At 31.6% G+C, this 26,904-nt stretch overlaps 1 protein-coding gene across 2 annotated transcripts in view; it reads left to right on the forward strand.

Annotated features, from left to right (window-relative positions):
- LOC114349529 (glutamate receptor ionotropic, kainate 2) overlaps positions 1-26,904 on the forward strand; it is a 599,640-nt gene that overhangs the window by 212,061 nt on the left and 360,675 nt on the right. For both annotated transcript variants that reach the window (XM_050643108.1, XM_050643113.1), the window contains exon 4: positions 11,840-12,024. In XM_050643108.1, the coding sequence (XP_050499065.1) occupies positions 11,840-12,024 (185 nt within the window). The remainder of the gene's footprint in view (positions 1-11,839; positions 12,025-26,904) is intronic.

Below are 26,904 nucleotides of genomic sequence, written 5' to 3' on the forward strand. Positions count from 1 at the left end.
ATATAATCTGATGATTTTCATGGGGTGATGTAGCTAAAATTATATACAGTGATGAGCGTGCTAATAACCGGCAAAATAGCACAAAAGATGGAAAACGTATTAAGTAGTGAGATAAAAAGAAATGAAACTAGTCGAGCTGGGAAATTTAGTGATATTAACTTTATATATTCAGGTTATATTGATTGTGTCCCACCTTCAGACGTATCAGACGAGTTTGGAAACTACCACTGCCACAGTGACAGTTTTAGTTGACATACTCCTCTGATATGTGTAAAGGTGGGAAATAATCAATATAATGTAAATTTAAAGGTTAATTTCGCTAAATTTCCCAGCTCGACTAGTTTCATTTCTTTTATCTCACAACTTAATACGTTTTCCATCTTTTGTGCTATTTTGCCGGTTATTAGGGCGCTCATCACTGTATAGGGTGTGTCAAAAGTAGCGGGAGGGTCGAATATTTCGCAAAATGAACATCAAATCTAAAAACTAAAAAATGCGTGTACAATATTTTTCAAAAATCTATCGAATCACACTAAACACGACCCACAACTCCATCTCCTGGACGTGGGGTGGGGGGATAACTTTAAAATCTCAAATAGGAACCCCCGATTTTTTATTGCCGATTTATTTTTGTGGGACGAACAAGAAGATGACCTATACCTAAATTCAATAAGGTTCTTTTTATTCAATATATTGAAGCGAATGTGTCGTATTGTTTGACTATCTGTTCCGAGTTCATGGTATGGCTCTCCATTTTCTTGAGAGAGTTTTGATTGGAGTAAAAAGTAAACATTGTGTGGGAGAATGGTTGTACCTATTAGCAGAAGAAAAGGATGGGGAGGTAGTTGACCTGCATCATATTGCTCAGAGAACGATATCCAATTCTGCTAACATGTACTTGGAAACGGTTCTTTGCTTGTTTGGTTTATGCTTGCTACTGCTTGCGATATATATAGTGTCATTGCACTCATCAGAAAGCTCATTGCCTACTTATTTTAGACGCTTAGCAGGAATAGAACTATAATTTGGAGCAATCCTGCCAGTACATGCTCTGGCGAAGGCATGGTGTAGCTGCACATTGGGTCATAGGCTTTTGGCTCATTGATTACAAAAATAAATATTAACAAAACATAATGTTATTTAATAAATTACTTTTAATGTTATTTATTGAAATTCCTGAAACGAATAGATGCATTCAACATTTAAGAACAAATTGTGGTTCTAAAAAGAATCCATTTTATGATAATCTAATTACAAGAATAATTTTAACAACACGAAAATATCAAAAAACATATTTTAACTCAACCTGTTATAACAAAATTTGTTAATTTATGAACACTTAACATTTAATGTTAGCTGTGACGCCCACCTACCTCAATGAGCTTATCAATTCTTTCGTTAAACGATCTTCTAACTTTAAAAAATATGTTCGGCTGATTAGCAATAAAATTAGTTAATTTACTATTTAGCTGTTTCATAGTTATTTAATTCTTGTGAGTATACCAGTGATTTCATACGCCCATAGAAATAAAAATTTAAGGGATTGCATTCGGGTGTTCTAGGCAGCCAATGAACTTCACTACCTCTGCCATTCTAACACTGACGAAATTGCTAATCTATACTAAATTTACAATCAAGATGCAGTAGAAATAAACAAACCAAGACACGTTAAATGCTACTAGGAGCACTCCTGAATCATAATTTACAATGTATTGTTATGATCTGCTTTCTATTACTTTTATATTAATTATTATTTATTTGATCAATTATTTAATTAACGCAAATCATACATAAAAATATTAAGAAAAAATCTTAGGGTGCCTTTTGTCAAAAAAAAAATTTAATTAAATTCTCTTAGGTTATACTTATTATTTCTCGTGGCTTCAGTATCTCTTAGTTGATCCTTATCGGAATAAAACAGGAAAAGGAAATAAATAGAAAAATCATAAATAAACACATACAAATACCTTTATTATCAAAAGCAATGCTCTATAAATTTATCAATTAAATCCTGTGGGCATAACTGTCCAAAAGAAACTTTTACCATATAAATTAATCTAATTCAAACAAATATTTATCGCTTTGTTCTTGATACCCTTAATAAAAAACAAGCTAAACAAACAAATTTGGTATTCGCAAATTACTTATACTTCCTATTAAATTTTTGAAATGTTGGAATCTTAAATGCATATGCTTTTACGTAAAAAAATTTTAACTTCTGATTATAAAGAACATCTATCACATAAGCCATTGACTGACCTTTTTGATTCACACACAATGATGTCTCCTCTTGACCCAAACAGCTCTTCCTTGTTGATTATGTTAGGCTACCAATCAAAGCCCTCTCCATTCTCAGCATCAATCCAGCAGCTTACCAGCAACTATTTCTCCAAACCTCAAGCCAGGCCGCTTTTGACCAGTACTCGTTCAATAAACTTCAAAACTCTCTCCTCTCTTTCTCTCAATAATAATCTCATGAGACCCAAGTATCTTTTTTACTTGGTGTCACAAATAATTTTAATAACGATAAATCTTGTAACTTACTCTCTTGGACTTTACAGAATCAAAGAGGTTTTTCTTCTTAATTTGATTTGTCTCTCGTTCCACTTTTCAGCTACTCTCTACTATCAAACAACCACTAGTACTTGCTTCTAAACTATACGCGAAAACTTTCGACTGTCTTTCTCGGATGCCGACCACACATTAATTTTTCTTTTCCAAACTCTCTCAAAATTCAAACTTCCCTTTCCCCATTCTAAATTGCCAAGCCAATCAGAAACATTTCTCTTTCCACATTCCTCTCATTTCATTCGAAAAACCAAATACTCTTATGTGCTTAAAACAAACAGACTTAAAATTCCAAATCTCTCTACCTTTGTTTTTCTAAAAACTAGTAATTACAACTACCTGTGGATTTTACCTTCCCGTAACAAACAATCTTTTTAAATTATAATCCGAAATAAATTGTCATTTCACTTCAATGTATTTACAAATGTCTTTAAGTCTTCAGGGAAAAACTCATTAAGGAGAAACCCACTGCGTAAAAGCTACCTTCTACTAAATAGTTACAAATCAATATACAGGGTGTATCAAATTTATGTGCCTGCGTTATAATTAAAAATTTAAATTTTTACTCTATCTTTGATTGATAAAGTGATACATAACAGTATATACTTTGTAAATCCCAAATCATGATTTCCAAAGTTTATCTATACATTGTAAATTAAGTTTCGGGAGTACTCCTAGTAGCATTTAACGTGTCTTGGTTTGTTTATTTCTACTGAATCTTGATTATAAATTTAGTATAGATAGTTCCGTACTATCCCATATATGCCGCTTCATTTCTAACTTCAAATATCTAGAAAAATAATGACTTTATCGTTACGAATTTATTTACATAGAAAGTATTGGAGAAGCGAAAAATTGCGCTAAAATAGCAATTACGTCTGTGGCGCAGAATTTGTGAAGGGTCAACCATCCTCTTTCCCCTGTCGTACGCCTCTGGTAGTAGCCACAAACGTTTAGTTAACCTAATTTGGTATACCTATACTTTCCGCCAAATATGACAAGGATATGTCCATTAGTTTTGAAGTACTGCTCACAAATACTTTTTTAAATAAATTAAACTTTTTAATAACTCAGCAAGGAGCCACATTTTATTTAAGTGACTTGGGTTAAATCTTAATATTTTGATCCCAGGAATCTGCAGTTAAAATATTTCCATTGAAACACCCTGTATAATGACCATGTAATAATCAATTTATTTTACATATTGTATACAGTAACGAAAATTATTTATTTATTAATTATCAACATTAATATCACAAGAGAGTGATAATAAATTGACAATAATGCGACCGATTTACGAAAACTTGTTTTCTGGCAATATACAGGAAAGCCCGGAGGGCTCAAGTGACTATTGCCATTTGGAAACAGTTTAAGAAAGAAAATTGAAGAATTATTTTCTTATTTATTCTTACTATCGTGTGATATTCGACAGATTATTTTTTCAGTCGTACTTCAACAGCGTAGGTGAGAACATCGTTAAAGTATAGAACAATTATTAATAGTGTAGTAGTAATATTAATTATTATTTAATAAATATAGTTATAGTTATAAGGATATTGTGAGTTCCTAGTGCATTTATATGGAGGTGGATACTGAGGGGAAACCCCCTCCTCAACCAGATCCTGGAGAAAATATAGATCCTGTAAATCAGATAAGTGGTTCAAATAATTTAAATTTAGTTATAGATTCTCCTTTAATAAATAAACATGCAAATGAACAAAACAACAAAAATCAGTTTGTATCGAAAGAAAAGTTTGTAGATTCTAGTTTAAATCCAACACCGAGTTTATCGGTTTCTAATGACAACGATAAAAAAGATAAAACAACATTCTTTTATCATTCTACGGACACGGCTCCTTTTCAAATTTATATTGAAAACAATACGGATAATTATACAGGGCAGTTAAATGCAATAAAAATTGGAGAAATAATATTAACATCATATCCGCAATTAGATAATAAAATAAAACAAATACAGTCTATAGGGAAAAATCGTATTCGGGTATTGTTGAAAGATTATTTAAGTGCTAATATATTAATAAAATCACACATTTTAAAAAATAAAAATTTGTCTGCATACATTCCTAAATTTTTAATATTTCGTTTGGGAATTATTAGACACATTGATAAAGATTTACCAGTTGATTATTTGAAAAATAAAATTAGGGCCTATGATTTTCATCGTAAATTTGAAGTTGAATTTGTTAAAAGAATGAATCGAAAAATAAAAAATTCAAATAACGAAATAGAATTAATACCCACAAGTACCATTTTGGTTTCTTTCAAAAGTCAAACTCTACCTAAGTATGTAGAAATAAATAAGGTTCTTTACGAAGTAGAAGTTTATAAACAAAGGGTTGTAATGTGTAATAATTGTTATCGTTACGGGCATATTGGTAAGCAATGTCGTTCTAAAATAAGATGCTTGAAATGCTCTCAGAATCATGACACAGTAACCTGCTCATCAGAAGAAGTTACAGTAAAGTGTTTTTCTTGCAATGGAAACCATTTTACAAACGATTTTAGTAGATGCCCAGAATACAATAGACAAGAAAAAATTAAACAAATTATGTCACAGTCAAATTGTTCCTTCACGGATGCAAATAGTAGTGTTCCTAAAAAAAGTTACGCTGATATAGTATCTAAGCATTTAACTACAACCACAATTGATAATAAAATAGTTAATTCTAATCTAGAACAAAATTCATTATTAAATTCAGTTAATGTTCATGTACCGTCTACATCGTCCAAGTCATTTCCACCAATATCGTACCAGTCCAATACGCGACCCATTTCTCAACGATCAAATCCACATTCATATTCTCAAGCACAATTAAATAGCTTTCCAAAAAAAAGTAAAAGATCGTATCCTTTATCTCCCGATCCTACATTGTCAGAGCACCAGTCCATTGTTAGTTCAGTTAACCTTCCGTTTAAAAAAGGAGGAATTTTGAGCACAGAACAATATCTTTCCAATATACAAAAAGAAAATAATTCAGAAAACGAAGGTAATGAAATTTCAAACTTAATTTTTCAGATAGTTTTATCAACCATAAATATAATAAAGAGCAAAAATAAATTCGATATACAAGAAAACGAAATTACAAATATTATTAAAGCTAGTTTAAATAACCTTTTTGAACATGGATCAGATAACTCTTTGTCAATGGAATCTTAAATCGGCAAATTCAAATAAAGAAAACTTACAATATTTGTTAAATGAGAAAAACATTGATATAGCTTGCTTGTCAGAAACTAGATTTACATCCAATAAATATTTTAATCTTCCAGGCTACAATATTGTGAGGGATGACCGTTTAGACCGCAGTGGTGGTGGAACGGCCATCCTTATTAAGTCGAAACTTTTGTATACGGAACTACCGATCTCTGTTCTCCTACCTAATTGTAATCAAACATCCATTATTGTAAAATGTAATGATAAAAAAAATATTACTATTGTATCGCTATACGTTCCACCAAAAACTAAAATTTCTTTGCATATTTGGGATAAATTCTTCAGTTCTTTTAAACCACCTGTAATCTTTACAGGAGATTTTAATTCGCATAATATTGCTTGGGGTGGGCCAAACACAGACTGCTACGGCATAACACTTATGAAAGCCCTAGATCGAAATAATCTTGTCTATCTAAACGATGGAACAGCTACATTTATAGGAAATTATTTACAAACTCAGTCAGCTATCGATTTGACAATTTGTTCTCCTTGTATAAAACATTTACTACATTGGCAAACATTGAAGGATCTTTACGGGTCTGATCATATTCCATGCATTACACAAATATATATGTCTCCCAAAATTAATAAATCATTATCTTGTAGAAAATGGAATATTAAAAAGGCTAACTGGGATCTATATTATATGGAGTCCCATGAACAGTTTAGTAAAACAGAAGTTGGTGATTACAATTCTTTTATACAAATTGTAGAAACCATAGCAAACCTTTCTATACCTAAATTTAAATCCAATCAATGTTCAAATAAAAATAAACAATGGTGGAATGAAAAATGCCAGTATTTAGTACAGAAACGAAAAAATAGTTTTCATAAATATATGAATAATCCCACATTAGATAATTTGTTAGAATATAAAAGAACTGATGCTATAGCAAAAAAAACTTTTAAGCAAACTAAAAAAGATAGCTGGATAAATTATTGTAAATCTCTCAATAGATCAGTACCCCTTAAGACTATATGGAAAAAGGTAAATAACTTTAAAAATCGCAAAATCTCTAATCAAACTCAATCAGATCAAGAAGAATGGCGAGCGGAATTTCATAACATTTTAACTCCTCCATATGTATCACCTGATCCAATCTTTCTTGACTGTCCAGGGGTGACAGAACATCATAGTAGTGTCAATTATCTCACCAATCAGTTTTCAAAACAAGAATTAGATACGGCATTTAAAAAGTCTGCCAATACAGCCCCAGGTTTTGATAATATGCATTATTCTATGTTGTTTAATCTTTCTAAACCAGGAAAAATTTTGCTTCTAAATCTACTAAACGATATTTGGTTAAATAAAATCGACATACCTTCACAATGGAAAAACTATATTTTAGTTCCCATACTTAAGCCAGGAAAACCAAAAAATCAAGCATCGTCATATAGGGCCATTTCTTTATCATCATGTGTTTTAAAAACATATGAAAGAATGATAAAATCACGACTAGAATTTTTTTTAGAATCTAATAACCTTATTCATAGTTCTCAATTTGGGTTTCGAAAAAAAAAATCGGCATATGAAAACCTGGCCAATATTGTTACAGATATTCAACTATCACTTTCCAATGACCAGTCAACATCAGCTTTATTTTTAGACATAAAAGGGGCATATGACAACGTAAAATTAGATATATTATATTTAAAAATGTGTCAAATGGGAATTCCTCAAAGTCTAGCTAAACACGTATATATTCTATACAACAACAGAAATCTATTTTTCAGAGAAAATAACTCATTCTCTGAATGCAGACAAACATCTATGGGGCTGCCACAAGGTGGTATATTAAGTCCTATATTATATTTAATTTACTCAAGTGATTTAATTGTTGACATCCCACAAAATGTATCTATTTTGCAATATGCCGATGATATTGTTATTTACACTCGTCACAAATCCATTGAGATAGGCCATAAGCAACTTAATTATGCAGTAAAAAATTTAGACAATTGGACTTTCAATAATGGCTTATCAATTTCCGAAGAAAAATCAGTATTAGTTACTTTTACAAGAAAAAGATTTCGTTGTCCTTCTCAAATAAAGTTATCAAAATATGTATTTCCTTACAAATCTTCTATTAAATTTTTAGGAGTAATTTTAGATTGTAAATTAAATTGGAAAGAACACATAAATTATGTAATCAAAAGAACAGAAAATAGTGTAAATTTATTAAAAACTTTCAGTCATTCCTCCTGGGGAGGACATCCAAAAATAATGTTACTGTTTTATAAAACACTTGTCAGATCTATTTTAGATTATGGTTCTTTATTTTACCATTCTGCAGCGGAATCAAATCTTAAAAAAATAGATCAAATAAAAAACAAATGTCTTCGACTCAGTATTGGATACTTGGGAAGCACGCCTATAGACGTCATGGAAGCTGAAACATGTGAACCACCACTGAACCTGCGTAGAAGATTTTTGTCTGACAAATTCGTATTAAAGTTAAGTTCTCAGAAATCTAAGGTGTTGGCTAAAATATCCAGTTTAGCCAGTATGGTTTTGACATCTAAATATTGGGAGAAGAAAAAAACACCGTTATTAGTTGAAAGTTTTATTACCAATGTACACAGATATGAACAACTTTATCAATCCAATGGTATCCCTTTATGGAATTATCCCTATGAAATGTTTCTATATCCAGTAAAGACTCATATTAATGTTAGATACTTGTGTCAAAACAGTGATATTATACAAAAAGAACATTATCGGGAATGTACAGTTAAGTGGAAGGAGTATGGAAAAATTTATACTGATGGATCGAAATCGGAACATGGAGTTGGTTGTGCCGTTTATTACCCTTCTAAAAATATTAAGTTAATATACAAACTACCAGAAATGTTGTCAATTTTCAGTGCAGAGCTTATTGCCATAAAACTAGCAATTAGTATGTGTTTAGAACAAGAAGATGATAAATTTGTTATATTCACAGACTCTAAAAGTTCGGTAGAAAAACTTAAAAACCTTTGTTTAAATCCTAATTTAAATTATATACTTCTTGATATTTTGGAATTGTATCACAATGTATTAAGTATGGGAAAACAAATTTATATTTCATGGATCAAAGCCCATTCAGGTATAGAAGAAAATGAAGAAGTGGATTCTTTAGCAAAAAATGGTGCGAAAAATGGAAGAATACTCGGATCAAAAATACCAGAGTCTGACTTTATTCCAATTTTTCGAAAGGAACTAAAGGAAAATTGGCAGCTAAAATATGAATTAGGAGAGAAGGGACAGTTTTTTAAGAATATACAACCAAAAATAAGGGACAAACCATGGTTTGAGAATATATGTAATCGTTCAATTATTCGGATTATAAGTCGAATGCGCTGTAATCATGCCTTATTTCCCGTGTATAAATGTAAAATAGGTTTGTTAGATAATAATAAATGTCTTTGTGATGAAATTGCCGATTTACAACATATTATTTTAGAATGTCCTTTAAAAAAATTAGAAATTGACAAGCTTTATCAAAATTTAATATCTTACAATATGAAATTTCCAATAAATTTTTCAAATCTATTGACATTAGAGGATAATAGTATTTATAATATTATATATCAGTATGTAAAATCTACTAACATTACATTGTAAGCAGTATTGCGACAGACAAAAAAAAATTTTTTTCATTGTAAGCCTAAACCGAAAAAATAATTAAAAAAATAAATAAAAAAGACAAACAACAAAATAAAATATGTACTAAAAAATAAAAAAATAATAATAATAATATAAAAAAACAAAACAATAAAAAAAAATACATAAATCCTAATAAAACGAAGTGAAATAAAAAAATTAAAAAAAAAACAAAAAAAAAAACAAAAAAAATACATAAAAAAAAATAATAAAAATATGCAAACAAAATCATTAGGCATTTACTAACATACCAATATTGTATTGTATACAAATTATTGTTACTCAATGTACCACGTATATAAATGTAAGTGTATAAGTAAGCAATGGTTGATAAAACTATAAGAAAACATGACTGGCCTTTTGGCTACGCCAGTGCCATTAACTTAGTTAAAAAAAAAAAAAAAACAGATTATTTTTTCACACTTACATATAAAATTCAAGTCTTTGTATAAAAACATTCAGTGACATTAATCCCAATTAATGTGACACACATTTTTCAACTTGTCAAAGTGAACAGCACAGTTTAGCAAATAGATATTTAGACGAAGATATTTGTGATATACTAGGTTTTAAGTTATTCGTATTTCGCGCGGTGTCACTGCCCATTGTTGACAGCAGTGACCATCCCACTACTCTGTAACAGTATATAAGGCAATTGTAACCTGTATTCGACCTGTAGTCACATAAAATCATAATTAATGAAGACGACCAATATCCTCTGAGATTGTTGGGAGAAAGGCTTGTTATTAGCCCGACTGCGAACTATTTAGGAGTTCTGTTCACCAGGAATCTTAACTGGAACGCAGATCTAAAGGCAACTTTAGATAGGGTAAGGAACAGGGCCAGACTTCTCAACTCTCTCTCTGGACGAATTGGCAAGACACACAAGAAGACTCTCATTCACACTTACAAGACCTTTATTTGACCCGTCATGGAGTACAAATCTTGTCTCTAATCTCTTTGCGCTAGAGCAAAACAAGAGTGGTTGTTGCGGGCTGAACGTAGAATCTTGCGTAGATGTAACTATGAGCACTGGCGATATCCCTCAAACGAAATCCATAACATCTCGAACATCCCCAAAATCACCGAGAGAATAAACTCTCTGAACAGGAACTTCACAATCAAAGTAATCAACGGCCCCCCCTCCGACACACAAGAATCTCTCAAATGTTCCTGTTCATCTTCCGGCCACGTACTCCACCGAAAGCCCAAACGCAAAAAGATTCATTTACCGTCCGCTCTAATGCAAACATGCATTGACGAACTCCCGGTGGAGTACGAAAACATCCTCGAGGCTACCCCGTTAGCCTACCGTACCCACCTCTAACATTTCCTCTTCCCTACCCCGAACAGGGAGAAGTTGGTTTTTTGCGGTTTCCCAACTTCATTGCACAATTATACCTGTTCGTCCCAAGAAAATAGCCGCAACTATTTTCTCCACTCGAACGCACACTGTCCACGCTGCGCTCAAAGCCACCTCCTGACCGCCGACGAGGGACGCAGGTTCGCCTGTCGTTGTACAATGGTTTCTAGGGAGACTGGTCGAGAGCAAAGCACGGACAGTACACGTAAATGTCTATGGAACCAACAACAATCCATCAAACTTTCTTCTCTGTTGACTTCTTAGCCTTCTGGACACCACCGTCCGGCATAACCCAGGATCCAAAAACACCAGGACACGGCGCTTGCCCCAGTGTGTTTTTCGGACTGTTTGCCTTTGCTGCCAACACTATACATTCACTACAAACCCTGAAGAGGACAAAATCCTAAACGGGGACAATCATTGATCGCATTTCCACATAGCAATTTATCTATACACGTAAATCAAACAATGATAGTAGTGTATTCGACCTCTTGTATGTTACTTCAACTGTACAATAAAACTAGTCCGTTCATGTCCGGCTTTTATTTAAAGTTGTAACGTCTCGAGCACGTGTCAGCTGAATAGCTAGTGCTGATACTTAATAAAATATTAGTTAAAATTATTTATAAATGCAGTTTTATCCATAAAATAATCTTACCGAAGTAAACTCGGGCGCTTAAATTTGCGGATTTGTATTCTCCTCATAACAATTTAACATTAGATGCGGAAATAAAAGTTTATTAGGGATATTTTCTTAAATGTTTCAGTTGTACAAACTAGGAAACTGATTGCAATTAAATAAAAACAATATACTCAAAATTATTCCCACTATAATAATGTACAGTAAAAAATTACCGCTGTACATGCAATCGTTGAAATTGTTTCAATCCTAAAGTTCAAATGTTCCACATCTTTCACTTAACGTGTATGCACCGATATTGTATTTTTATTAACCTCAAAATAATCGAGGTCAGACGTTCCAGTCCCGAGTTGATGTTTTGTTTTACTTTATGATCCTCTTCTTTTCCAGTGTGCCACCTTCTCCGAACCGGAGTAGCAGCCATTTTTGGTCCCCAATCGGCTCACACTGCCAGTCACGTTCAGTCGATATGCGATACAATGGAAATTCCACATCTGGAGACACGCTGGGACTACAGACTCCGCAGGGAAAGTTGCCTAGTTAATCTATATCCGCATCCGATAACGCTTTCGAAGGTAAGGAGCATTTCTTTTTGGCTTATTTATATCTAGGTACATTGTATTACATAAAGATATGCTTGTGGGGTATTAGGAATACTTTAAAACACAACATGAATTTTAATGCAATATGAGGATTATGTGATAATTACTTGTTGTGCGGATCTTGTTTTATCTCACACACATAAGATGGGTTGAAGTATTTTTTTTATTGGAAAACCGCTACTAAATTAAAGCACCAGGTGCAACATAATTATTCAACAAATCCACAAGGAAAAGTTTTCCTGTAGTTAACTGTATACCATGTAATCCAAAAAAAGCTGTAAAATCCTTTATAAAAGGTATATTTAAAATCCCTCAAAAGGGCTACATCACAAGAGAGAACACCTCTACCTTTTCTCAACATCTCAAACATAAAAACCATACTTTGAATATCCCAGATGATGTCGTTCTACTTCACAACATCCCACAGAAAGACTTCTTAAAATTAGACTTGTACGAGGACTTAGAAATAAACAAAGAAAAACAAAAAAGTCGGAATTGTGTCAATCGCCACGTTTCGTTCAATCGGGACTTTCAACCACTCCATCGACAACTTTTTTAACACATTTACATTATCACTTTTCACCCCCCTTCTACTGCTTTTTCACATTCACACTTATAATAATTTATCTGGTACTAGCCACAATAATCCTTTTGTCATCTTCAGCCATTTAACCACTTTTATCTATCCATAACATACATATAAATTGCTGATATCATCATCCACAGACATCCACAGTATACAAATTTTCATCTACATACAACCCACCACCATATTTCTACATATGGCTATTCTCACCCTACCTATTCAATCTGTCATTACCAACATATAACACTTATCTATAGTAAAACCAAATCAAAAGTCTAATTTTCATTCATGTTCCTTTCTCACTAATTTCCTCACAGACATTTCATACCCCCAGCCACTACTGTCATCATCCCATGACGATTTTGGCTTTTGGACCCTTAGGGATTCGGGCAGCCTGCGAGGTCTTCAGGAATTAGTCGCCTAAGTTTAAGCTTGTGCTTTTTTAATGATACATCCCCCTAGATTATTTAAGATATTTTTACACCTCAGCCACCCCTATTGTGATTCCTTAAACACTTACCTACACAAATTCAAACAGCTACCAATAAGTTAAATAAATTCGATAACTTTAAATCAACACAAAATTGCTTTTTTAAATCTTAGATCTCTTGATAACAAGATTTGATTACTGAATTTAGCTCTCGAATACAAACATTTGTGTAATGTGGTTTGCCTAACTACCTCCACTTACAGTATACGTGAATACATTTTTAATTACAACATCTAGTTTACTGAATTTTAAATGATAATTTTCGCAATCGAGTGTGTTGTTACATCATTTCTAATTTCAACAAGCTGTACACCATAGTCTTTAAATATGACAGGTTAATTTTTCAACTTTCTGTGGAACTGTCATTTCTGTCTTGTCATAGTTCGGAGGTCTCTATCCATTTCATTGGCACTTGCTGTCATACTTTCACCATGTGAACAAGTCAAATCCACAGCTCAGATGTTACCTGTGGCATATTAGCAAAATATTTTAAACATCCACGCCTAATGTAGCATTTTAAACCGATGTTTCCTTGACGGACTACTTTTACAGGGCTTTGACCCACATATTTTTGTTAAATAATATCTTGGTGGTTAGCATGTACATTGCACGTGAGTATAACCTACAACTTCTCTTAACCGTAGTCAAAATTTCAATATCTTTGCATTATTTTACCAGGTTATATTCATTTTAGGTAAGCACTGATGATGACTGGTAAACCAGTCGAACACTAGTTATGTGATTGTGATGTAGCCCTTTTGAGGAATTTTAAATATACCTTTTATAAAGGATTTTACAGTTTTCTTTTATTCAACAAATCTTTATTGTTACTAAGTAACACACGAGAGATTTACTGTTACACTAATATTACAATTGATGTAAGTAAAAAAAGCACGAAAATAGAGACTGTGTAATTAAGTGTAAAATGCGAAAATAAATCATTTAAAATGTGAATTTATGTGTTTTATCTACACAACGCGCGGCGGTTGTTTAAAGAATAAGTTTATATTTCTTTATGAGAGGTCGAGAGGTGTCTTTAGAGAAGGGGTAAAATACTGTTTTACGAGATAATAACGCGACGTGTGTAGGTGCCATAAATGCCAACAAACTTGCAGTATCAAAGAACGACCCTTGCCGATTATTCGTTGTATTAAACATTATATTGAAAAAAAATTTATTGTTTGATAGTTAGTTTTAGGTCAGAGAAGTTTTGAATAAGTAGATGCAGGAAAACAATATTAAAAAAATTTGTTTATATTTCAAAACATTCCTTAACACAAAAAAGCACTAATTCGGAAGAATCTAATACTCTGTAGTAGAATAATTTGGATATACAGGGTGTCCCCAAAAGATTGGTCATAAATTATACCAGACATTCTGGAGTTAAAAATAGTTCGATTGAACCTAACTTACCTTAGTACAAATGTGCTCATAAAAAAAGTTACAGCCCTTTGAAGTTACAAAATGAAAATCGATTTTTTTTAATATATCGAAAACTATCAGAGATTTTGTATTGAAAATGGACATGTATCATTCTCATGGGAGGAGCATCTTAAAACAAAATTATAGTGAGATTTGTCCACCCCATAAAAATGTTATGAGGGTTTTGTTCCCTTTAACCCCCCCTCCCCAAACTTTTGTGTAAGTTCCAATTAATTCATTATTGTGGTACCATTAGTTAAACACAGCGTTTTTAAAACTTTTTTACCCTAGTTTTTTTCTATAGGCGAGTTTTTATCGAGATGCGGCTTTGTTCTTTTAAACCCTCCAAATGTTTGTGTACGTTCCAATTAAACTATTATTGTGATACCATTAGTTAAACACAGTGTTTTTAAAACTTTTTTGCCTCTTAGTCTTTTTTTGATAAGTCACCTTTTATTGAGATGCGGCTTCATTTTCAAAATATACCCAAAAATGTACATTATAAATAAATTTTCAGACAGGTCTCTATAATCGTACTTAACCATATACAAATATTCGACAAATATTCAAAACATCTCGATAAACATTGGCTTATCGAAAAAGTACTAAGAGGCAAAAAAGTTTTAAAAACACTGTGTTTAACTAATGGTGCCACAATAATAATTTAATTGGAACGTACACAAAAGTAGGGGGGGGGGGGTTAAGACAACAAAACCCCCATAAAATTTTTATGGAGTGCACAAATTTCACTTTAATTTTGTTTTAAGATGTTGCTGCCATAATAATGCCACATGTCCATTTTCAATAAAAAATCGCTAAGAGTTTTCGATATATTGAAAAAAATCGATTTTCATTTTGTAACTTCAAAGGGCTGTAACTTTTTTTGTGTGCACTATTGTATATAAGTAAGTGAGGTTCAATCAACCTATTTTTGACCCCAGAATCTGTGGTATAATTTATGACCAATCTTTTCGGGACACCCTGTATATTAACTGTGAAAGTATGAAGGACCTTGTCAAAACTGAGTTACAAGCAGTAATAATAACAAATTACATGTAGTTTAGCAAGCAGTGAAGAATTTTCTTAAAACTTGTTGCGTAAAGTAAGTGCTTTTATAATATTCGGCAACATTTCAACCACATTCTAAACAAAAAGCACATTAATACCTATTTTATCTTAAACTAAACCTAATAATTTATATTAAAGAACAAAGAATTGTATTTATAAAACATCTTGGGCGTTTGCGCGTTTGTCTCAGCCAAAGCAATCTTTTTGCCACTCTTGATGATTTCACGTATCTTTTCTTGGTACAAATGCTCCTGAAACAGTACGTGATTACATTATTTCGGGCTAAATTGTTCTGCTTAGAATTCGTGACGAATGCTTATGGCCAGTACAGTTAAATGCATTCTTCTAAATTGAAGTGTGATATATTTAGGCACGGATCCCGCGTACCAAAAAAAGTTTATTAATAGCAAGCTGAAAATTTGTTAATAGCTTAAGAACAAACAGTAGCGATCAACAGGTAGCAACAAACGCGGTCCAAGATTGCGAAAGTTCTGCGAACTTTCAAAAGTGAGGCAACAGTGCGTCAGTAATTCGACACTGACAGTGACGTTTATACTATCAAAAACAATAATTTTTATACACATAGGCGCGAAATGTGACACAAAATCTAGGCACGGGATAAAAAAGTTTATTTGAAGAAAGTTTATTTTTTTGTCTTTCTTAATGGCGGTACAGGCTTCTTTTTGCAATATTTTATTTAGTCATAGAGTAATTTCCACATACTAACATATTTCTGAAATTGGGCTCTGTACCGCCATTCTTTATTATATTACGAATATGTGTGCCAAATATCTCAACATTAAAGCGGCAAAATATTCAAAATTACAGCGGCAATCTTGGAACGCGTTTGTTGCTACCTGTTGATCGCTACTGTGTGCTGTTCGGACACACTTGGTGTTTATTCGGACAAACTTTGATGTAAGGGAACACTGAAATTTTAATTGTGGAACAGGTTACAGGTTTCGAACGTCAGACTACGAAAACGTCCCATGTATTTTGTCGGACAGAACTTCCAATTCATTTGTTACCCTTTCATTAAACTCTCATGAAAAAGTCAGACTGCTATTTAACACCAATATAATTCTTGTCTTTCGACATGTTCTACGTGTCGGACTTATTAAAATGCCCAACATATTTGTCGGACAAACATTTTTTCATATATTATTAGGGCAGTCAATGAGGGTATGTGGCTCCATTCCATCCTACTATATCGATTTACGTGATATTTTCACAGTAAGTAGGGAATAGCCCAAGAAACAAAGTCTACCCTTTGGCGATGTGTGCTCTTGTCTTGGGGGCGGTTCCCACCCCTTCTCGGGGGTAGAACATTTTTTGTTTAAATAACTACCGAAGTTGCTAGAGAACCTAATACTAAGCAAAAACTGTTCTACAATGTTTTTTCGTAAACTCAATATTTTTTGAGTTATTCCTGGTTGAAAATTGGCCATTTTCATTGAAACATAACACCTTTTCAAACGGTTTTTTGCGAATACCTTAAAAACTATGCATCTAACTAAAAAAAACATATAAATCATTTTTGTAGCTTATAAAATAACAAAGAGATTCTTTCCTTTATGAATCTTCTAGTTATAACACAAAAAGAGATATGGTAAGTGAAAAAAACTTGCTTTATTGGTGCATGCTCAAATCAGTGTATTTAACTTGAAATAACAGAGAAACGGTCGATTTTAGGTGTATAATGCTACCAATAACTTTTATTGTGCTTGAAAAGACCTTTAAAATAAGCAATATCAAATGTCGATTACATTCAAACTATGCGAGATAAACTGTAAAAAATTTGATGACTAACGTATTTTAAGAAAAGAATGAGAAGTATATTTAACCCCTCATCCACAAGAATTTAAATGCATCGTTTTCCTTCTACAATGCATTTTACTATAGTGTTCTTTTTATGTTCAAAAAGTTGGGCAAGTTTAAAATGAATGGTTTTTGCAAAAAATAAGATCAAATTATTAAGCGCATTTTTTAATTTACTTAAAAATCTTCCTATTTCTCCATGTAACTCGAAAATGATAAGAGATGTCAAAAAAAGATGCCATACAAAAATGTAAGTTTCTTCTAGATAAACATTTTGATTTTATTTTTATAACAGGATCTCTTATCATTTTCAAATTATATGGAGAAAAAGAAGATTTTTAAGAAAATTTAAATATGCTCACTTAAATATGAGCTCAACTTTTTGAACATAAAAATAACACTGTAGTAAAATGTATTGTAGAAGGAAAACGATGCATTTAAATTCTTGTGGATGAGGGGTTAAATATACTTCTCAATTTTTTTCTTAAAATTCGTTAGTGATCAATTTTTTGCAGCATATCTCGCTTAGTTTGAATGTATCGACATTTAATGTTGCTTATTTGAAAGGACTTTTCAAGCACAATAGAAGGTATTGGTAGCATTATACACCTAAAATCGACGGTTTCTCTGTTATTTCAAGTTGAATACACTGATTTGAGCATTCAACAAAAAAACAAACTCTTTTTACCTACCATATCTCTTTTTGTGTTATAACTAGAAGATTGAAGAAGGAATGAATCTCCTTGTTTTTTTATGAGCTACAAAAATGTTTTATATAATTTTTTTAGTTAGATGCATTGTTTTTAAGGTATTCGCAAAAAACCGTTTGAAAAGGTGTTATATTTTAATGAAAATGGCCAATTTCCAACCACGAATATCTCAAAAAGTATCGAGTTTTCGAAAAAAAATTATAGAACATTTTTTGCTTAAAATCAAATTCTCTAGCAACTTCCGTAGTTGTTTAACCAAAAAATTTTCCACCCCCGAGACGGGATGCGAACCGCCCCCAAGAGGCTTTGAATAAGGAGATATTTTCAGGCTATTCCTAAAATTTCATCCAAATCCATGCAGTAGGATAGAATTCGGAGGTAATAACCTGTTCTTGCTCTCATTGACTGCCCTAGCAAGAAATGCCAAAGAAACATTCCTTATCCTACTCAATGAATAAAAATTTGTGGCAAATCCATCAGCAAAATGCAGCAGGATTTGGTTGCCAATACTTAAAGTAACTACATAACACATATAATTATTGCAAAAATACACAGAATAACTAGAATGTGATGTATTATAGGGCATAATATATCCACTCTAATATATATTCGCAGCCAAAGATGGCTGTTACCTATAACAACAAATATGAACTCAAACCTCAATATTATGTTGATTTGGTTACATAGTACATTCTTTCACGCTTTTTGCTGTAAATTTTATAGAACTGCTTGGATTAACATGAAATTTGGTATACGCATAGCTAACATACCAGAGAAAAAAAGTGATAGGTTTTCTGCAAATAACTCAAAACCTAAGCGTTTTGTCGAAAAAAATATTCCTTGCAAAACAACAGTCTATAAAAAAGTGAAAAAAAAAACGGTGTATATATTAGGTCTCTATACCTAGCAAAAGCAGAGTTATAGCTAATGAAAAATAGGTTCATATTCGAAAAATTTCAAATAGAATAATTCAATGTGAAATATCCAAATAATGAAGCATTCTTGGGCAAAACACATTACAACTTTTTTAAAGTGTTTAAAAAAAGCTTTATTTCTGTTTTTATAAAAAAATTTCTAGCATCAAATGTAAGCAAGTTAAGCTCAAAATAAAGTTGGTCCCTTTTTTTTTTGGCAAAAAAAAATCAGGAAGATCACCCCCAATTAGCAACTTAAATGAAATTAATCGTTACAGCTTCACAAGTTAAATGTATGTATGCATGTATGTTGTGTTTATATGATCTGTAAATTTCATCGATTCAAAGTGCTTATTTTTGAAAAAATTTGGTTTTAAAATAAAATTTTTAAAAATTTTTATTTTGAAAAAATGCTTTTTTTCAAAATAACTTAAAAATTGTTAGATATACCAAAAGTCTTAAACAATAAAAAAAGTCGGCTTTACTTTTCTGAATATTTTGTATTTTTTTGTTTTTCTGTAAGACAAAAATTGGTGAAGATTCGGTGTTTCTAAATTTGCATACACTCGTGATAAGTGACTCGTTCAAGCCCTTACTACAGCTCTTTCAAAAATAAGGACTTTGAACCAATGAAACTTACAGATCGTATGATAAATACATACGCGAGTAAAAAACTTGTGAAGTGATAACAATTAAGTTAATTTGAAATGCTAATTGGGGGGTGATTTACCCGATTTCTTACCAAAAAAAAAGGGACCAACTTTATTTTGAGCGTAACTTGTTAACTTTTGATGCTTAAAAAAAAAACAAAAACAATCTACTAATTTCAATCCTACCACTTCTGTTAATATCCCGAACAAATAATATTAATATTTTATTACTTTTTTTACATGAGCATAGAACCTAGCAAACAGAAAGTACGTTTTAATCAGAGAAGACCAATTATCATCTGAAATGGATAGTAATACAGGTATTCCTCAAGGCAGTGTACTAGGCCCTCTTTTATTTATTCTGTACATTAACGATATCGATATTTTTGTAAATTGTGAGTTTATTAACCTTTTTGTCGATGATTCTCTAATCTGTTTTAGTCATGAAAATTTTGATATAGCCATTCAAAAAATTAATACTATTTTAGATATGGTTAACAAATACTTGATAATTAATAAACTTAAGTTGAATGTTACAAAAACAAATGCAATGGCTTTCACTACTAAACATAAATATAGCTTGCTCGATACTGAGAATATACATTTAAATATTAATAATGAAAATATTGAAGTGGTTACAACAGCTAAATATTTGGGATTCCAACTTTACAATATTCTGAATTTTGATAGTCATATCGAGTATATTAATAAAAAAATATCAAAAAAACTATACTTTCTGAGCAGAATATCTCAAAATTTGTCAATGGAGTCAAAAATTACAGTATGTATATAACACAATTATTCAACCTCATTTTGACTATTGCTCATCAATCTTATATTTATTTAATCTTAATAAACTTAACATGCTACAAAAATTACAAAACCGTGGAATGAGAATAATTCTTAAAACAAATCGTCCCAATTAGGACGATGTTAAATACTCTAAACTGGTTCTCTGTTGAAAATAGATTGTTTTATTTCACCATGATTTTGGTCTTCTTAATAGTAAATGGCTTATCACCTGAATATTTTTAAGAATTCATTTCTTTTAACAAAAATATTCATTCTTATAATACCAGAGGTTTAGATGGCATATATATACCTAGCACTATGTATAAAAGTACGATGAATTCGCTCTTTTTTGAAAGCTTCCTTAAGTTTAATCAGTTACCTGCAGCTGTAAAAAAATGTGCTAGTCTCAATAATTTCAAAATATTGCTTAAACAACATATCAAAAATTTATAGTGTACTTTCTTTTTTTTGTATTGTATGTATATTAGGTTTTTCTATTTAAATAAAGATCTATCTATCTATCTATGATTAGCAGGATTTTGTAAACTTCATACTTATCCCGTAAAATATTATTTTTTGAAATTGTAACGTAAATTACTATTTTTCTTCAATGTATGTTTCGTATCAAAAGTAAGGCATTTCCAAGAAACTAATACTGTCATTGTTATTCCGGTTATATTGAAGAGCCTTTAAGGACATTTTTATTTTTTTGTAACACTGACATCTTTATTTATTTAATTCAACAAAATTCCAACCCAGAATACCGTCCAACGCTACATACATAACATTTATCTGAAAACAAATCTCGTACCTAGAGTTTCGATTCATATAAATTCTCCACTGGGAGAGCTTTTGAGTTAATTCTGTAAGCACGACAGTTTCCGCGGTAAGCAGAAAACCATTAGAACGTAGTGTAATAAACAAACTACTGCTTAGTGAAGTACTGGTTAAAACGGAATCTGCTCTAATCCTACGTAAATCTTATTGGATGCAAACTGTGAGTTTAAATACAATTGGAAGAGCGGAGAATTAAATCGAAAACGATTTTGGAAACAAAAATATATTTCAAATAGCACTAACTTTAAATCATTATAAGTTATATTTTGTCTTCTTTTGTAGATATATTCATCTATGCCCTTTATTAGAGGCGTATATCACAAGTAAACTTGTCAGACTTGTTTGTTTAAGTGTTGAAATTTTCCTCTAGTCTAATATGTCTCGATTTTTCTTTCTCATTTTGTAGTTATATTTTCCTTAAATACCTTTTTCAGATTTTAACCACTCTTAAGCTTGTTTTTTTTTTGGTTTTTGTAATTTTCTGCTTTTATTTCTTCTTCGGCTTCCATTACATAAGCAATTTTACTTGTTCATTGGCAGATTGTTGACTCTAAGGAAGAGCTACTACGCTACTGGGCTACTCAATCCAAGCAACAGCACTGCAGGCTTTTATTTAAAGCTCTTATTTAGACCAAAAATAGCCTTTTTAGGGCTATAAAACTAATTAGTCACACTATCAAAATATGGGAGAGAGTAACTGATTATCGGAGATTACGGAGATACGTGAAGAAACCGAAATCTCTGATATAATCAATTATTTGGCTTTATAGACCAGGACTAATCTATAAAAAATGTGTATTTTTGGATGTGAGAGGTGGAATTCGGATTTTTGCAGATAAAGTTAGGTGACACCTTCAGTAATAATAATTGACTAAGTGCTTCTTCTCAAATATGCCCGGAACATTAATAAAAAAAAATAAAATATTTAAAAATTTCGAAAAACATCGATTTTTTTTTATGTTTTCTTTGCTTATAACTTTAAAACGGTTCGTTTTGGAACAAAGTCGTATAAAAATAAAATAAAGATAATTAAATTTTGTATGATATACGACTGGTCAAAAATGTCTTAAGGTATTACCTTTTCTGCAATACAGCAATAAATACAAAATAAGGGGGCAAAATAAGTCTGTTGTTATTCAATATTTTTTAACCACTTTGGTGCCACTTAGACCCTTAGTAATTCACTTAGAAAATTCTTTGTAATATACTTAAGTCGTGTACCAAATTTCATTAAAATCGACCTAATAAATTTTGCACAATAAATTTGCAATCTAAATGTTTTTAAAAAAGTTCAAATTTTTTAAAATCTTTCTGAACAATAAGTAGACCATTTAGAAGTTGGCTAATTTTTTCACATATAAAGAGGTGCTCTACCTATCTAATACACTTTACAGAATTAAAATCGGATTATTTAAGGGGCCCCAGCAATGTTTTAAATTTATAAATAATTTTTTGGCTTATAAACAAATAGCTTTGTTTAATAATAAAAAAATTAATTTTTAGCAATGCAAATAATTAAAACCGGTATAATTTGACTTAAACTTTCAAATCCTGTCAGCAGAATTGCTATTTTATTTTTTAATCAAAAGTTATTCTCGTTCAAAAATTGAAATTTTTCGATTTTTTTAATGTTTCACCGCGTTTATCTCGAAAAATATGCATCCTACGAAAAAACTTGTAGGAACATTTTTTGCTTAGAATTACCCAAGAAATACAAAAAAATGTTTTATTTTGCGAAAAATCGATGTTACGTAATTCATCAATTTCTTTGTTTATAACAATCTTATCGATATCCGGATCAACTGTTACCAAAAAAATTCGTGTTCTACGGGTCAAAATACATAAAAAAACTTGGGTAAGTCCATCTAAATAAAGAAGCCCGTAGCACCCCCTCCTGGACACAGCACTAATTTGTTTATAAGCCAAAAATTTGTTTATAACTTTAAAACATTGCTGAGGCTGCTTAAATAATCCGATTTCAATTCTGTAAAGTGCATTAGATAGGTGGAGTGCTTCTTTATATGTAAAAAAATTGACAAATTTTTGTATGTTCTAGTTTTTGTTGTGCAAGATTTTAAAAAATTTTAATTTTTTAAAAAAAGTTTAGATTGCAAAATATTATGCAAAATCTAGTAAGTCAATTTTAATGAAATTTGGTGGACAGTTTTAGCACATTACGAAAATTTTCTAAGCGAATGAAGGTTCCAAGTGTAATGTAAGTGATGGAAAAAAATTGAATAAGGACAGGCTTGTTTTGGCCCCTTATTTTATATTTATTGCGATTTTGCAGCAAGGGTATTAAATTAAGACATTTTTAGCCAATGGTATCTGATATAAAATTTAATTATCTTTGTTTTATTTTTATTCGACTTTGTTCCAAAATGAATCGTTTTAAATTTATGAGCAAAGAAAATATAAAAAAATATTATTTTTTTTATTAATGTTCCGGGCATATTTGAGAAGGAGCATAAGTCAATTATTATTAACGAAGTTATCACCTAACTTTGTACGCAAAAATCCGAATGCCACCTCTCACATCCACCTAAAAACAGATCCTTGCTGGTCTATTATGCAGGGTAGATCAAAAACAGATGCAATTTTCATTGTAAGACAATTGATAGAAAAATACAGGAATCAAGAAACAAACGCTGATACGGTATTCATTGATCTAGAGAAAGCATATGATAGAGTTCCTCGAGAGATTCTGTGGTGGGCACTCAATAAGGAAGGAATCCCTGGTGAATATGTAAAGAATGTGAGAGATATGTATGAGGCAGTAACGACTAGGGTTAGGACAGGTGTGGGAGAGACTGATAAATTTCATGTGAAAGTTGCATTGCACCAAGGCTCGCTGCATAGTCCTTATTTATTTTCATTCGTTTTGGACCAGGTAACAGCGACACTACAGAACAACATTCCATGGTGCTTAATGTATGCTGATGATGTAGTGTTAGTAGGAAATAGTGAAACAAGCTTAGAACAAAAACTGAAATAGTGCAGAGAAGCTCGGGAGAAAAATGTTTCTTAATTTATAAAAGTAAGACAAAAACAGAGTATTTGGAATGTTCATTTAAAGATGTAGTTACTACAACAATAAAATTGTATCTTCTGATGCTAAAACGATTATGAAAAGCAATAAGTTTAAGTACCTAAGGTCAGTATTACAGAGTAATGGAAAAATAGATGGAGATTCATACAGTAGAATCAGGGCTGGATGGATGAAATGGAAGGAAGCGAGTGGTGTGTTGTGTGACAAAAAAATTCCAATGAAGCTGAAGGGAAAATTCTGTAAAAGAATCATAAGACCGGCTATGATGTATGCAACTGCATGTTGGGTAGTGAAAAAGAAAGATTAATACGAATGCATGTGGCGGAAATGAGAATTCTTAGATGGTTGAGTGCAGTGAGCAAAAAGGATAAAATTAAAAATGAGTATATTAGGGAAAGTTTAGGTGTGGCACCAATTATTGCCAAAATGAGAAAGTATAGGTTAAGATGGTTTTGCCATGGTCAACGTCGAGACGGTAATCACCCAGTACGAAGAATTTCTGAAGTTTTTATTCCTGGAACTAGTAGGGGAGGGGGACCAAAGAAGACCTGGGGGAGTCACTTAGGCAGCACATGTTGGTAAAAGGGATTAATATTGATTTGATCCAAGATAGAATTGTGTGGAGAAATGCAATTAGGGAAGCCGACCGCGCATAGAGATAAGGCAAAGAGAATGATGATATAGACCAGATAATAATCCTTGGAAATGTAATAGAGAGAAACCAGCTGGCTAAGAAATGTATTTAATAAAATGGCGGAAATTGCACAAATGTTAGATGAATGGGGACGAATACATATAAGATTATACAGTTGAGTTATACTAGGATGGATGAAATGGAAGGAGACGAGAAATAAATTTTGTGATTTGTGCAGTAAGAAAGAAAGTAGAACAACAAACGAATATAGGGGAAATGATAATGGGTTGTACAAAAAAAAGCCAAATTGCTACATACAACCCATTCACAATTGGGAAATGAGAATGTTTAAATGGTTGAGGAGTGAAAAAAAACAACGTAGGAATGGATGTATTATAGCGTAGGGCATAGAGCACTGGTTAAGATGGTTCAAGAATGTTCAATTCAGAGATAATCGGTCGGTACGAATTGTTGAGTTGCCAGTTTTTGGAATCAGTAGAAGATCTAAATAGAAACTTATGGAGAAATTCAGTTACTGATCCTTCCTGGTACTTATAGAGATAAACGCAGACATAGTGATGATAGTTTTAATGTTCATCTAAAATTAATGAAAGCTGAGAATCAAATATATTAATAGATATAATTTTGCAAAATATACATATTATAATATACATAAAGAGCACTGGAATAAATGTTACTTCCCCTTATTAACTTATTTATTTTTAGCACATAAGCAAAACACTCGGACAGGTCGATTTTTAAAATAATCATAGTATATTATAGTATCAATGTTTCGAACTTTACGCGATCCCTCTTCAGGCGACAGACATAACTTTGATTTTTTTAAATAGGAAAGTATATTATGTGACACCCCATTCAAAAGATTTTAAAATTCTGATTCCAAAAATATATAATACTTTAATCCTGTTTGAGAGCGTAGGTGCAAAATTTCGGTCGAAATATTTTTAAACGCATTCATTCTTTTCGAATCCTAAGAAAACGAATAACTATTTTTGAAAAATTTAAACGCAAAATGAAGGATTACATTATTACGGAGTGCTGAAAGTCCCTTAGAATAAAGAAAAAGTTTCGTTTGAATGATATATTTGAAATTAAAAATGAGACTAAATTTTCTTTTTTTTTTTCACCCCTGTGAGTCATTAAAACAAACATTATGGAAGTTCTCAGGGCCTTTAGACCATCATTTTGCCTTAAATTTTTCAAAAATACTTATTAGTTTTCTCAGGATTTGAAAAAAGTGAATGCATTTAAAATGAGTTCGACCGAAATTTTGTACCAACGCTCGCAAAAAGAATTAAAGTGTTATACATTTTTGTAATCAGTATTTCAAAATATTTTAAGTGAGGTATCACATGCTGTACTTTCCCATTTAAAAAAAATCAAAGTTATGCCTGTCACCTGAAGAGGGGTCGCGTAAAGCTTGAAACATTGATGCTATAATATACTATGATTATTTTAAAAATCGACCTGTCCGAGCGTTTTGCTTATGTGCTTAAAATAATATAATGTGTTAATAAGGGGGTAACATTTATTCCAGTGCACTGTATATTTTTCTTACTTGAGTAAAATTCGGAAAGTGCCCAACAAAAGAATTCTTTATAAATAACCCCGTTATGACCTATATAAATAGTGTATCGATTCACCGAGAACTATAATATGCATGAGATACAGAATTTGCTCGGAAAATTCTTCTAATTTCCTTGGAGACTAACTGCACCGCCGGGAAAACGTGAATGATTGTGTTATTTTGAACGTACTAAGAGAAAATGCGTTTTCTTATTGTTAAATCATGGAACGGGACGAGACAGCGAAAGATGGAAGCTGGGAATTCCTAAAATTACATACGTAATGAAATAGCTTCC

The sequence above is a fragment of the Diabrotica virgifera genome, chromosome 1 (genome assembly GCF_917563875.1).
Source record: "Diabrotica virgifera virgifera chromosome 1, PGI_DIABVI_V3a".
In the NCBI taxonomy this organism is placed as follows: domain Eukaryota; kingdom Metazoa; phylum Arthropoda; class Insecta; order Coleoptera; family Chrysomelidae; genus Diabrotica; species Diabrotica virgifera.